This window comes from Eulemur rufifrons, chromosome 3, assembly GCF_041146395.1.
Source record: "Eulemur rufifrons isolate Redbay chromosome 3, OSU_ERuf_1, whole genome shotgun sequence".
Lineage (NCBI taxonomy): Eukaryota > Metazoa > Chordata > Mammalia > Primates > Lemuridae > Eulemur > Eulemur rufifrons.
The window spans coordinates 59,682,348-59,698,279 of record NC_090985.1 but is presented as its reverse complement, the minus strand read 5'-3'; the positions used below and the strand labels follow the sequence as shown (position 1 = coordinate 59,698,279).

The window sequence follows — 15,932 nt, the reverse complement described above, 5'->3', positions numbered from 1 at the left end:
ATAAGATTGCCAAAAGAATTTTTAACACACCAATGTTCAGTATATAGTCAGCAGTATTTCCTATATTTTTTTGACCATGACATTTATTTCCCAGCAGAGTTTCAAAGTACCAGTGTTTACAAATTATACTATCAAAAACACTGAGGAAGTTGGGATACCAGCTAGGGTGGTATATTCCACCTGGAACAAACTCCTTATAAAGGAACAAAGAAGGCAAGAAACAATATACCTAAAATGAAATATGATTCTAAGAAAGATAAGACAGTCCCAGTAAAGATTTTGATTAAAAAATGAGAAGAATGAAGAGAGATTATCTGGAAATCCAAAATTATTTTTTTCAAAAGCATCAAGAATACCTTTAAAGAACAAAGAAAACATAATCAGAAATATCAAAATAATTTGATTCAGTTAAGGGAAAAAGTCAAGTTTTATATCAGAATCAATAGGCTTATGTTTCCACTTTCAAGAAGTTATTATCACTCTGGCGGAAAACAAAAGATGTACCTGATTAATGTATTTGAGAGAAGGTCTAGACAAAGTGAGTCTCATCTCTTGGTTCCCTTTTTTAGGATCTGTAACCCACCCAGAGGATGTACTCTGTTCTTTCCATTACATGCTGCAGGGGCAGCCCTCAGTTATTCTCAGGCCTACATGTATGATACTAGTTGGGGAAGTCTATCTAATTTAGGGATCTAACTTTGGCTGCATATCTAAAGCCACATTTTTTTAGTCAACTAATTAGTAAGAGAAAACTAACATGTCCCCTGTGTCTTATATATTAACCTGGCTCTGAACGAGGGTATGAGAAGAAGACTCTTATTTTTATTGACTCCCTAAAACACTACCAAAAATCTTAATATCAATTGACCTTTTTTTTTTTTTTTTTTTTTTAGACAGAGTCCTGCTCTGTCGCCCCGGATAGAGTGCAGTGGCATCACCCTTGTTCACTGCAACCTCAAACTCCTGGGCTCAATTGATCCTCCTGCCTCAGCCTCCTAAGTAGCTGGGACTACAGGCACGCACCACTGACGCCTTTCTAATTTTTCTATTTTTAGTAGAAACAGGGGCTCACTCTTGCTCTGGCTGGCCTTGAACTCCTGTCCTCAAGCAGTACTCCTGCCTCTGCCTTTCACAGTGCTAGGATTACAGGTGTGAACCACCATGCCCAGGCAATTGACAATGTTTGGTGTAGGAGTAGTATACAGGTTGAGTAACCCTAATCCAACAATCTGAAATCTGAAATGCTTAGAGTTTACCGCACTATCTAGACACAGATAATATGAACTTTAAACTTCAAAGAAATACCCATATAGCATACCGAATACTTGGTGTTAAAATATACCTGGGTTAATTTTATGGTAAGGAAGAATAAATTAAAAAGAGCAAACTCTCAGTTCAAGCTATTGACTCTTAGAATACTTTCAAGACTGTGTGTTCTAACACATAAAATTCATCACTAGTCATGAGTTACAACTTCCCCTGCAACACAGTTTATTCATTATGGCTCCCTATATACAAAACTTGTTTTCTAAGTCACATATACTTGTTTCCTCTGGATAAAATCAAAGCTGGATCTGTGATCTGTGCAAAATTTGTTAAAGGTAGGCCTACAAAAGCATTTTCAGCATGTCAAAAGATGGTCAGGGTATAGCTAAAACCCTTCTTTGTCAAATAGGAATAAGAGTCTTATAGACATTAATTAGAATTCTAAAAATATATGTTCTTTAGTCCCTAAGCCTATGGCCCCATTTTTCTTTTATCCATTAAGAACAATATCCTCCAACCAGAATAAGTTACTATTGACAGCCATTTAAATGTCATAGCAAACCAGCGTGAAGCTACACATACTTGATTACAGCTGATCACATTACCCCAAGGTATACGACTTAAGTTACTAGCATATAGTCAGACTGGTTCATTCAACAATTTTTTATTGAGCATGGTGGTTAACCTGTGGTTACTTACCACAAAAACCAAACTTTTTTTTTTTTGCTCTTCAGGGGCTCACAGACATTAAGTCATTAATTACATTCTAGTAAAATAAATGCTCCTGTATATTCAAAGCTTCCTAGCCAAGTCAGAAGCACTCACACGAGATGACAGGGATAATGCGTGCTGGTAACAGGGTGGCCTCAGCCAAGAGAAACATGTGATGATAGGAACTAAAACACCAACATTTTGCTATTTGCCTAGACAATGCACAAACTAGGCTTCCAAGGCAGAAGGTAATCAGATATTTTTTACCCAAGATAGCGTCTATACTTCTCCTCTTACACTGCGGTCTCTCACCCCAATTTTTCTCCCTAGCCATGGCCAGATTTTTCTCTCAAACTGTGAGGACTGGCATGTCTTAAAAGCAGACTAGGTAGCCTCACTCTGGATAAATCACAGCAGTCAGATTTGGTCCTTTGGGCCCCTTCTGAAGAGAGGTTTTTAGAAATATTGTCCTTTAAACAGGCTTAATCTGTCCTAGCCCTCAGAAGAGTAGAAAGAATATTAGGTCAAAAACCCCAAGAGATCTCAAATAGAAACCAGGTCAGGTAATTCTCTTTTCTACTCTGAGGTAATAACAGTATTTCTCAAGGTGTGTTAAACTATATGTTTAAGTAAAATTAATCTCAGATACAGAAAATGGCCATATTGATAAATATCAAATGCAAGAGGAAAAATTCTTAATTACACACCTAGCATTTCTGGGAAAAAATCTTTCAAGTGTATTGTACAATGAAAGGGTTATTAAATGTATGCCTGTGGTCCTGGTACTGTTGCTAAGTATTTCTATGAATGACTGCCAAATATTCAGATATTTACCAATATTGCTTATGCCAGATTTAAATAATACATGGAGTTTTACTAAAAAACATCCCTCTGTGGGTTCCAAAGTTTTTAATAAGTTCCAAGAGGGCAGGGATTTTCATCTTTTGTTCATTTAATAATCTCTAGTACCTGGCACATAGGTGCATTAAATATTTGAATGATGTATTTCTGAAGATAAGGAATAATAAATAACAGCTATGAGAAGCTTACTGTATATTAGTAATTTTACAAGTAATAACATTAAAGATCTATCTCACTTAATCCTTATAACAACAACATGTTAGGATAGGGATTCAAAATGAGGTTGTACATGTTCTTGATAAGTAAAACTAACTTTTAATCAAGTCTTATGTAGTATTCTATATTTTCAAAGCATACATACAAATTTTATGTTACTGGGTGACGTTTTCTATGTAATAAAACCATAAAACCTGTAACATCACTAAGTATATTAAATATGCTCTTAACAACCTAGGGAGCCAGCATAAACCAAATATAAATGACAATACATAAACATAATTAATCTCTGTAACATGTTTTCTGCCCTTTGTGGTTAAGACTAATGACAACCATATAATTTATTTATTATATGTATCATCTGCATCCTTGCACTAGAATGCAACTCCAAGAGAAAGACGATCTCTGTATTTTTTTCTCATTGTTCTATTGTCAGGGCCTACTTTAGGGCCAAGCACAAAGTGAGTGCTAAATAAATATTTATTGAAGAACAAATGAATTCTATAAAAAAGATATCTGCACTCAAATGTTTACAGCAGCACAAGTCACAATTGCAAAGATGTGGAAACTACCCAAGTGCCCATCAATACATGAGCGGATTAATAAAATGTGGTATGTGCATACCATGGAGTACTATTGAGCCATAAAAAATGATGAACTACCTATTGTATTATCCTGGATGGAGCTGGAGCCCATTCTTTTAAGTGAAGTATCACAAGAATGGAAAACAAACACCACATGTACTCATCATTAAATTGGTACTAATTGATCAACACTAATGTGCACATATGGAAAGTAACACTCATAGGGTGTCGGGCAAGTGAGAGAGAGGAGGAGGGAATGTATAAATTCACAGCAAATGGGTGCGGTGTGCGAGCTGTCAGGGGGATTGGTATGCTTTTTGGGCAGTGTAAGGGCAATTTATGTAATCAACGCATGTGTACACCCATAATACTCTGAAATAAAAATAAATTAAATTAAAAACTTAAAAAAGAAAAAAAAAAAGACTAATGACAACCAACACCACCAAAAATCAATGTAGAGCCAAATTAATCAAGAATAATACGTCACCCAATTTATGTAATAGTCAAGTGTTTATTTTCATAGTAACAATTCTGTTAAAATAAATGTTTCTATTATTTTATATTTTATACTTGAGTTAATGTTTATCTTTTCAAAATTTTTAGAATACTGAGTCATTTTAGGTTTTTTTTTTTTTTTGAGACAGAGTCTCACTCTGTTGCCCAGGCTAGAGTGAGTGCCGTGGCATCAGCCTACCTCACAGCAACCTCAGCCTCCTGGGCTCAAGCGATCCTCCTGCCTCAGCCTCCCAAGTAGCTGGGACTACAGACATGCGCCACCATTCCCGGCTAATTTTTTCTACATATATTTTTAGCTGTCCACATAGTGTCTTTCTATTTTTAGTAGAGACGAGGTCTCGCTCTTGCTCCAGCTGGTCTGGAACTCCTGAACTCAAACAATCCTCCCACCTCGGCCTCCCAGAGTGCTAGGATTACAGGCATGAGCCACCGCGCCTGGCCCATTTTAGTTTTTAATAATGAAATCTCAATGAGAAAAAAATATGCCAAAATATCCCAAAGTGTGAGTTTCTGAAAAAAATTTTAATTTTACTAAGAACTATCACATATAAGTGCTTATAAAGAATAATAAAACGAATACTCCTTTATCTACCACATAAGAATATTATCAGTAGGCTGATCATATTAATTCACAACCTAAACTGGAACATGAGAAAGGTAATGCTATTGAAAATCACACCGGTACAATAAGCATGAACTGAAATCAGAACCTACGGTTACCTCATTTATTAGTGGCTTTAGAAGTTCCTTGGTTGCCTCTTGCTTGAAGTTCACATAGTCTCCTCTAGCTCTCAAGAGGTAACTAATAAACTAAATGTATTTATCTATTCTATTGTTAACGAACATTTGTGTTTTCTTATTTGTTATTATGAACATTCCTAAACATTTCTCCTGCTGGTACACAAGTAAGAGCTTCTCTACAATTTAACTAAGAATTGAATTGAATTCTCAGTTGTAGAATAAATATTATGTGTGTGGTTTTTTTTTTTTTTTTTTTGAGACAGGGTCTTCCTCTGTAACCCAGGCTGGAGTGCAGTATCATGATCATAGCTCACTGCAGCCTCAAACTCCTGGGCTCAAGTGATCCTCCTACCTCAGTCTCCTGAGTAGCTAGGTCGACAGGTTCATGTTACCATACCTAGCTAATTTTTTAAAAAAATTTTTATAGAGATGGGGGGGGTCTTGCTATGTTGCCCACAATTTTAATAGATAAAGTGGCAGCAAGTGAGCTAATGCCAATGGTCCCCAACCGACTGGTTTCATGGAAGACAATTTTGTAACGGAGCTCTGTGGCCTGGGGGCTGGGGACCACAGAGCTCATCATTCACTTCTACATTCTTTTAGTCTAACTTTTCCCCTTTTATTTAGACAACTTACCTCTGTAATCCGTTTTGATTTTAATTTATTATGTGTGGTGGCAATCTAATTTTCACCCTCAAATAATTAATTTTCACAATTCATGTTGAATAATCAATCCTTTTCCAGTTGGTTTGACATACTTCCCCTAAAATCAAGTTCTCCTTCTTTTTTTTGAAACAGAGTTTCACACTCTGTTGCCCAGGCTAGAGTACTGTGGCATCAGCCTAGCTCACAGCAACCTTAAACTCCTGGGCTCAAGCAATCCTACTGCCTTAGCCTCTTGAGTAGCTGGGACTACAGGCATGCACCACCATGCCCGGCTAATTTTTTCTATACATTTTTAGTTGTCCGATTAATTTCTTTCTATTTTTTTAGTAGAGACGGGGTCTCACTCTTGCTCAGGCTGATCTCAAACTCCTGACCTCAAGTGATCCTCCCACCTCGGCCTCCCAGAGTGCTAGGATTACAGGCATGAGCCACCCCGTCCGGCCTCTAAAATCAAGTTCTTATACAAACTATAATCTGTTTCAGCCATACCTATGGTCTTCTACTAGGTTGATAGTGGTGACTATCCATTATGCTGATGTGATTAATTAACCCAGCACAAGACAATATACAGCTCTTTAGCAACCTGAAAGTTTATGCCCCTGGATTTATTGTCTCAATCTCTCTTGGCTGTAGGTTCTGACACTTAATCCTCCTTTCTCTTTATTCCATCATTTCAGATTTTTTTTTAAAGCTATTAAACATTTAGAGGAATTCATAAAGCACCTCTTGCACTCTGGGGTTCATGGAAGATAGTTAGAAAACCACACTTCTTCTCCAGATAAAACATAACATAGTATGTTCAGTATTTGAATTCTTCCTGTGGGAGTATTTGCTATCATTACTTACAAAATTTTAAACCTTAAATTTGCTATTCAACTTGAAATCTACTCTACTTTCAAAAGTATGATTTACACCAGTGAAAATGCTATGCAGGGGTCCATGGGATCAAGAGTGATACAATCAGATCTAGGCTGTTTTTCTGGCAGAATACTGTTTCCTGCTCAAGTGATTTAAAGGTACTATTTATTAACCTTATTTTCTTCCCATATTTTTCTTGAGAATTTAGCCTTTCATGGATCTGAGTCCCAGAGTTTGCTTCTCCCATTACACCTGGAAGCACAGCTAACCTTGGCTCAGTTTAGACAGTAACTTTAACACATCATTTTGTTGTTTATTTATGTTATAGTACAAGTTCCCTGCAGTATAATTCAAATCTGATACTGAATAGTATCTCTGAGTCCAAAAGACAACTAAGGAATTAATAAAATACTAATTAGGTAATTTTTTAATGCTATATATTATGCAGAAATATTTGATGGATGGTTAAGTGCTAGTGATAACTGAGAAAACTGGGATTTTCACAGGCTGGAAACATTACTTTTCTTCATCTAAATTATGGAATACAGGTTAGATGTAATCTGATAATTCACTACCCAACAAGCTTTTAATAGTGGATTCAATTCAGGTAATCTGAGGCCTGAAATTGTAATTTCATAGATTAAACTCACATCTCAGCCTTGCTTCTGAGATTATACCCAGATAATCTTGGAAATTCTGGGTTTTCCCAAACTCTTATTTATAATCTCTGGTTTACTAAATCATATTGTTTGCGGCTTTTCCTATTCTTAAAGAGTTTATGACTTTTTTCCCTAGTTCTGACAACTGTACATAATAAATGCTCTACAAATAGGGCCATTAACAATAATCAAATATGTAAACAAAATTATTTTATTTTAAATGTTGAGAAAATGGTATTTATAATTCAAAAATTTGAGGCGAATGATGTATTACATCATCCCTAGATCTTGAAACTAGCAAATGTTTATGTATATCAACATGAGCACACTACACACAAGGTACCTTTTAAAAGGGTCATTTAAGTTTATGACCACAAATAACTTCCTCACCACAAACAACCCAGATCATTTCACCTTTTATTCCAAAATAAAAATTCTCCATATGGGTGGGGAAAGCCAATTTTGTATGATAACTAGATCCTGTATTCTACCACCTTATCCTTTTCTTCCAAAAATGGTCTTACGTGATTATGTAATACAGAGACAATATAATGCCTGACACATGATATGCACTCAACATGTTTGTCTATTGAATAAATTCTCTGGTATGTTAAAATTTTTCTTTTGACTAACAGCAAATTCTTATTTTATCCCCAGAGGAAAAAAATTGCCTCAAGAAAATCAAACAATATTTTCTTACCCACAGTCTGGAGCTGGGCACCACCTACAATCAGGATCTGCAACAAGCCACCGTCTAAGCATAAATTCTTCGTATTTTTCCATCAAGACATCATCACTTAATATCAAGCGAATATCATGAGGATTAAATCGTTCAGTACATTCTGGGCAACTGATATTAACTCTACTTTCAGAGATTTCTATCCTTAGATATTGTCGTAAGCAATCCACACAAGATCTGTGATGACAAGTCATTATATCAGGAAATCTGTCTTTAGAATGCCGCAAAAGGCACAAAGGGCACTCTATGAAATCTCCAATTTGCTTGCTGATAGAAGTTAATCCATTATCAGAAGAGGTATTTGTAGAGAAAATAGAGTTCTTATCAGTACACATTTCAGAATGTATACTTTCAATACTTGCAATTCCATCCACCCCACCATTTAGCTCTCTTGATTTACGTTTGTTATCCTTTTTCCTCCGAAACAGAGAGCCTATTGAAATTCTTCTTTTTTTGGGTGCCTTTTTGACTGAAGGCAGGCTCACAGATGAAGCAGAAGACTGAAGATCTCGATCTGAACCCATTTGCCGATGTAAACTCATGTCTAAAATGCTCATGAAAATTAGGTCAGGGTCAGTGTTTACACACAGCCCTTCATTATATTTAGAGATAAAACTTATTTCTTGTTCTTGCATTCAGATTAAGTCATGATGTAAGGAAATCCTACATGGTTCTTTCAGAGGATTCTTGAAAAGTTTGACTTACAGAAGACTGTTATCATAGATGTTCTGAAAATTAAAAAAAAAAAACAAATTAATTTAGTTGTATTCTTAGTTTGCATATTTTTATAAACTCACAAACTCATTATGAAATTTCAAACAATTATGTTCTTTTAACCATTAATATTTTCTTAAAAATAAGGCCAATTTTACATGCTATAAGAGAATATAAAACTAATGTTGAAATAGCAATGAGGACATTCTTTAATCTTTATAAGATTGTCTAGATTTGAGCTGACCTAAACATTTTTAAAATCTTAGATACAACTTCTGATCATTATTGCTCTGACTTCAATGATTCCTCACTGCCTTTAGGAGTTTTTTGTTCCTGTTTTTTATTTTAATTTTTTTTAGTTTTCACACACAGCATTGATGTCTTTGTTTTTAACTGACAATAAAATATACATGTAAATACAAAGGGCTAAGACTAGCTTACACAATCTTGCAGAAGAAAGTCAGAGGAGGGTTCTTAGACTGCCAGATATAATGACTTATTATAAAGTTGCAGTAATTAAGACAGTGTGGTATGTTACAAGGATTGATACAAAGACCAATGGAACAGAACATAGTTCACAAGGAAGTCCCATATATATGAGATACTTGATTTATGACAAAGGTAACATTGCTGAGTGCTAAGAATGGCCTTAAAAAAAAAAAAAAGTACTATGTCTACTGGTTATCCATCTGAAAAAAGAAAAGGAACTTAACCTATGGCTCATCCATGCATAAAAACTGACTCCAGGCTGGGTGCAGTGGCTCATGCCTATAATCCTAGCACTTTGGGAGGCTAATGCAGAAGGATCACTTGAGGCCAGGAGTTCAAGATGAAGATACCATCACTACACAAGAAATAAAGAAATCAGCCAGGCATGGTGGTACATGCCTATAGTCCCAGCTACCTGGGAGGCTGAGGCAAAGGGATTGCTTGAGTCCAGGAGTTTAAAGTTGCAGTGAGCTATAATGATGCCACTGCACTCTAGTTTGGGGCAACAAAGTGAAACCCTGTCTCAAAAAAAAAAAAAAAAATCAATCAATCCCAGATGGTTCATAGATCTAAATACAAAAAGTAAAACCATAAAGCTTCTTCTAGGAGACAACACAAAAGAATATTTCAATGAAAAGATTTCTTAAACAGAACATAGAAAAGCACTAAAAGGACTGATAAACTGGACTATGATAAAGTCAAGAGACAGTATTAAGGGCATGGGAGAAGACATTTGCCATATATAACTAATAAAGGAACACTATCCAGAATATGTAAAGAACACTTACAAATCAATAAGTAGACAATCCAATAAAAACACAGGCAGGGGACTTAACAGGCATTTCACAAAGGATATGAAAAAGTTTTCAACATCATCAGTTATAAGAGAAAAACATATTAAAGCCACATTGAGACCACTACACATCCAGGAGGATGCCTAAAATTAAGACTGACACTTCCAAGTATTAGTAAGGATGTTGAGGAGTAGAAACTCTCATAATACTGGTTGGAGGATAAAATAGCACTACTTTAGAAAACTGTTTAACAATATCTACCAAATTGGACCATACAAATACCCTATTATCTATCAATTTTACTCCTACAAATAAGTGTACAAGAGAAATGAATGTACATATATCAAAAGACATACATAAAAATGTTCACAGCAGCATTAGTTATAACAGTCAAAATACTGGAAACATACATTTTCATCAACAGAAGGGATAAATACCTTGTGGTATATTCACAATCTGGTATACTATAAAGCAATGAAAATGAAAAAATACTGCTAAATACAAAACAAGAAAGAATATCTATCACACAGAAGAGTATGTGCTACAGTTCAATTTATATAAAGTTCAAAACAGGCAGAACTAATCTACAATGTTAGAAGTCAGGATTGTGGCTACCTTTTGTGGAGAGGCACAAAGAAAACTTTCTTAATATGTGTAGTATGTGCAGTAGTTACAAAGGTATGTTCACTTTGTAATAAATCACTGATCCACAAACTAATGATTAATGTGCATTTTTGGATGACTGACACAATTAACAACTGTTTTCTGGAAAAACATTTCACTCAGGCAAACTTTATTCATGCCTGTCAGTGTATATTTTCCCATTATTTGCAGCATTTTTCTTTAAGTCTGAGGAAAATATAGAGTGTGACAGTAGGTTTATGTGAATATTTTCTTCTTTATGTATTTTTACTTTTTCTTGCATCTCAAAATGCTTTCTGTACTCCAAGGCTCAATATATGCATCACAGAAAAGAATTATATAGGGAATCCATCTTGGATCTTGTCCTAAGAATTTATCATTTAAAATATTAAACCAGTGGTTCTTAATCAGTATCGCCTGGGGAATTTTTCCAAATACACACTTTTAGAAATTCAGTAACTATATAATTTATTACCCAGACAAGAACTATATAAGAGTGACTGAAGGTAGTACTAATACTTAAACTGAGACAACAGGGGCAAACTGGAATATGTAGTCATCCTACCTAGGAATCCTTTGCAAAACATTGCAAATAAATAGGCCTCAAAGAGAAACAAATTTGAATATGAAAAATTTTACTATATGGTAAAAAAATAGTACAAATATTCAAACATTAGATACCATCTTTGTGCATATTAGATTGACAAAGGTTGTAAAGGGTTGGTGAGTGTGTAGTGAAAGAAGCATCACACTTATTGTTGGGAGGAATGCAAATCAACATAATTTTGGGGAACCAATTTGGCATTATCTATTAAACTTTAAAATGGAAATATTCTTTGACCAGCAATCCTACATGTAAAAGTTCCTTCTGCAGAAGATATAAGGATACATGTGTACAAGATGTACTGTGCAAGGAAATCCACTGCAGCCTACTTGATAGAAGCAAGAAAACAAAACAAAAACAACACAAACCCCAACACAAAGCCTGGAAATAATTCAAGTCTCCAACAGGGCACTCAAATGAACCAATCTCTAGGTTTAATGATACAGAAAGATCCTCAAATAGAATGCTGAATGAACAATGATCATTACAAAATATTAACAGTACATATGGTATAAGCCCATTTATAGGGAAAGAAACACAACCATACAGGCTTATATAATGCATACATAATTTCTGGGAAAACATGTTAAGAAACCATTAACAATGGTTATCTTGAGGAGTACAATCTTTAGTATTCACTTTCTGCCTTCTGCATAGCTTAAAACTGTATCATGGGCCGGGAGCGGTGGCTCACTCCTGTAATCCTAGCACTTTGGGAGGCCGAGGCGAGAGGATCGCTTGAGCTCAGGAGTTTGAGAACAGCCTGGGCAAGAGTGAGACCTCGTCTCTACTAAAAATAGAAAGAAATCTGCCAAACAACTAAAAATAGAAAAAAATTAGCCGGGCATGGTGGCGCATGCCTGTAGTCCTAGCTACTTGGGAGGCTGAGGCAGAAGGATCGCTTGAGCCCAGGAGTTTGAGGTTGCTGTGAGCGAGGCTGATGCCACGGCACTCTAACCCGGGCAACAGAGCGAGACTCTGTCTCAAAAAAAAAAAAAAAAAAACCTGTATCATGAATATCTATTATAGTTAAAAATAAATAAATAATTGAATCCCACAAACAAAATACTGTATACTATCCTGGAGCTACCCAATCAAAATTTCTGGCATAGTCCCAGCTACTCAAGAGGCTAAGGCAGGAAAATCTCTTGAGCCCAGAAATTTGAGGCTGTAGTGAGCTGTGATCATACCACTATATAGCTGGGCAACATAGTGAGACCCTGTCTTTTAAAAAAATAAAAAATCCACATAATTGAATGACTATCCTCTGTAGAAATAATCCTAGGAAGTGTCTATAAGCAGGTGACTAACGGGGGTTAGGAGTATCTCAGTCACAAGGACTTTGTCATTACCATTAACAAAAGAGGCATGGTCCCTTATCCTCAATGTGATGATCTAGAGAAGAAACATATTATCCTAAGACTAATAATTACAAACCTATATAGACAAAATTAAAATTTGTGTCTCTGTTACTACATCTCTTAAAAATAGCCCAGTCAATTTTTACTAAATTTAGGGGGAGTGTTTGAGACATTATGACAAACTATAGGTTAACACCAAATTCACCTTACAAGAAAGGAAGCCATCTTGCAAGCCATCCGAACAAGATTAAGAGGCCAATGTAACACTGGATTTATAGTCAATATTTCATACCACGACCCCAGAGGTGTGTACATATCCATCCCTCCTTCCCCTCCTCAATGATGTCCAATTTACAAATTTTCATCAATACATTTTTTCCTTATTCTCATTTTGCAGATGGAAAAACAAAGACTCAGAAAATATCAGTCTTATTTCATTGCCATACCTCCTAGGCATATACATATTACATTTTTTAAAAAAATCCCATGAGTATGATAGTTCAGACTAGGTCAACAAGTACAAATAATGAGATCTAATGGATTAAATATAGAATAAATTGTACATACAAACCTAAACGTTTACATGGTATAACAACAGTTTCGGAACAGGAACAGATGATGAGAGGCAGTAAATGCACTTGATGACATCATATAAAATATCCGCAACTCCTAATAATCCCCAGCCTTAGAAGCTCTTTATATAAACTTACTATCACAAGGATTTGTCAAGCTGTAAGTCATTGATAAGAATGCATAAAGAAAAGTAGTGAAGAGAAAAGACAATTTAGGTTGGCCTCTGTGATGGTTAGTTTTATGTGTCGACTGGACGAAGGGATACCCAGATTAGCTAGTAAAATATTTCTGGGTGTGTCTGTGTGGGTGTTTCTAGAGGAGACCATCAGCACCTAAACAGGTAGACTGAGTAAAGAAGATCACCCTCACCAATGCAGGTGGGCACTAATTCACTGAGGGCCTGCATAGAATAAAAAGACAGAGGAAGGGTGAACTTGCTCTCTGCTTAAGCTGGGATATCCATCTACTCCTGCCCCGGTGCTCCTGATTCTCAGGCCTTTGAACTCAGACTGGGACTTACACCACTGGCTCCCCTCGTTCTCAGGACTTTAGGTTTGGACTGAAACTGCACCAACTTTCTTGGGCCTCTAGCTTGCATACGGCAGATGGTGGGACTACTCTGCCTCCACAATTGCATGAGTCAAACCTTCATAATAAATCTCTTTCTATATCTATATCTCTTATTGGTTTGTTTCTCTGGAGAACCTTGACTAATATAGCCTCCATGATGTTATGGTTATTGACTTAGTGGAATCCCTTCCCCCTAAAATAAAAGTATGGATTCAAAATCAAAGATGCTAGAAAAGTCTGGTTACTAAAATAGAAGAGAATATTAAAATACAAGTAGACTGTAAATTATGTATTTTCAACTAGCAATCTAAAATCATAAAAGAGACACTTCTCTAACAGCAATGTCATAAGAAACTCCAGTTAACCTATTAATTAAGCCATGAGAAACGTCCCTCCTTTTCCCTCTTTCCCAGTCTAGCACAATTCCAGCAAGTAACCCAAGAGCCCTTGCCAATCGCTTCTCCAAAAAGAATCTGGCTGGAGAATTAGTTTTATCACTGGCAAAGAAGCCCCACTCCTGACCTTTTTATGTACTTCAATTGAAGAGGAACACCTAAAATTGGTATTGAAAAGGACAAAGACCTGAACCTACTTACCTAATTTTCTGCAGTCCATAGTGTTTATACCTCTTTAAAGTCAAGATTTCTTGATTCCTACTTTTTTATGTGTGGGGAATTAAGAAATAAGAGTGGTGGCCCTAAACAAAGGTGTCAAAACTTCGTGGACCAAAGATCTAGTAAAAATGCTGGTAACCTTGCACTGACTCATTATAAAATACATTTAATTTGGCACCATGCTATTTTTTACACTTTGCAAAAATTACAAAAGTTGAACATTACAGTTGAAGCATCTAACCAACAATTACAATATTGCTTTAAATGAAAATGTGTCTCAGATTTCAAATACTCAACTTATAAACACAGGATAGATAAGAACAATAAAAAAGCTCAATCTATACGAATGTAGTCATGCAACACTTAACGACGGAGATACATTCTGAGAAATGAGTCATTAGGTGATTTTATCAGTGTGCAAACATCACAGAATGTACTTACACAAACCTAGATGGTACAGCCTACTACACACACCTAGGCTATATGGTATAGCCTGGTGCTTCTAGGCTACAAACCTGTACACTATGTTACTATACTGAATAATGTAAGCAACAGTAACACAATGGTAAGTATCAATATATCTAAACATATTTAAACATACATAGAAAAGGAATTTTTCAGCTCCATTATAAGCATATGGGACGACCATTATGTGCAGTCCATCATGAACTGACATGGTACATGACTACAGTAGCCCATGTTTTAAGAAAAGCTGTATGTTATCACTTAGGGTCCTGGCAAAAAACCAAGCATTCTCAAAGAGATAACTGATGGGTACACTTAAGCAGGAATGGGCACGGTTAAAGGAACCAAACAGGTATGTACTTAGGAAACTCCTGTTACCCCTGGGAATGAAGGGGCAGTGAGGGAGTAATTACTGAAAAGGGACTGCCCAATAGAACCTGGAGGAATAAATATCCAGCTTCTTTCTCCTCTGGTGCTCCAGTATGCTACCAGTTCCTCACATTGGCTAAATTCAACCAGAAGCCAGCTGCCTCTAAGGCAGTCTTGAGGTCAACTTTCTGGGGCACAAAGCAGGTTAGAGAAGGGTGAATGAAGAGTGGATCTGGAAGAGCAAACAAAAAACATGCAGTATTGGACATATAAAGAGAGAATTTGGGAGTCAGACCTGGCTCAGCTACTTTTAGTTATAATTTCCTAAAGTACATTCCCGAGTCTGCAATCTCCACTACAAAATATGGATGATACCACTCACTTCAAATAGATGTTACGAGAATAATGTGAAACTGACATATGTTACAAGTGCCTAACAAAGCCTGACACATTGCTAAATGTGAGCTGAAATGAAAGGTAAGATAAACTTATATTTTCCTAGTGCCTTACATAATGTGAAGTTTATAGCAGATGCCTAATAAATACTGGCCAAATAAATGATGCTTTGGGGTTGCTACTGCTCTGTGATCCTCATTAAGCCACACAGACTTATTACATCCAGATTTTTAAACTGTGAAAAGAACATTTTACCCCACAAATGTTACAGGATTCATAAAATATGTTAAGTATCTTGATATTCTACAACATCAAGAATTATACATTTGAAATACTGCACCAGTAAACATCTCATAACCATAAACACTTTAGTAGCATCTAACAGCCACCTATGTGCCTAAATGACTTATGACTCATTAGAGGGTACTCTGGAAAGGGAGAAGGCCGGGCAAAAAGTTTGCAGACAAAAAAAAAAAATTTACTTTCTGAGAGGAAATCCCATCATATGATCAAATATCTGTTTT

The 15,932-nt window shown here is 35.9% G+C and overlaps 1 protein-coding gene across 2 annotated transcripts in view; it reads right to left on the bottom strand.

Annotated features, from left to right (window-relative positions):
• Nucleotides 1-15,932, bottom strand: part of RNF19A (ring finger protein 19A, RBR E3 ubiquitin protein ligase) — a 56,791-nt gene that overhangs the window by 22,631 nt on the left and 18,228 nt on the right. The window contains exon 2 of one of the 2 annotated variants that reach the window (XM_069466174.1): nucleotides 7,779-8,545. In XM_069466174.1, the coding sequence (XP_069322275.1) occupies nucleotides 7,779-8,452 (674 nt within the window). In that variant the 5' untranslated portion in view covers nucleotides 8,453-8,545. Of the gene's footprint in view, nucleotides 1-7,778; nucleotides 8,550-15,932 lie in introns of those variants that run through there. The other variant, XM_069466175.1, reaches the window with a different exon arrangement.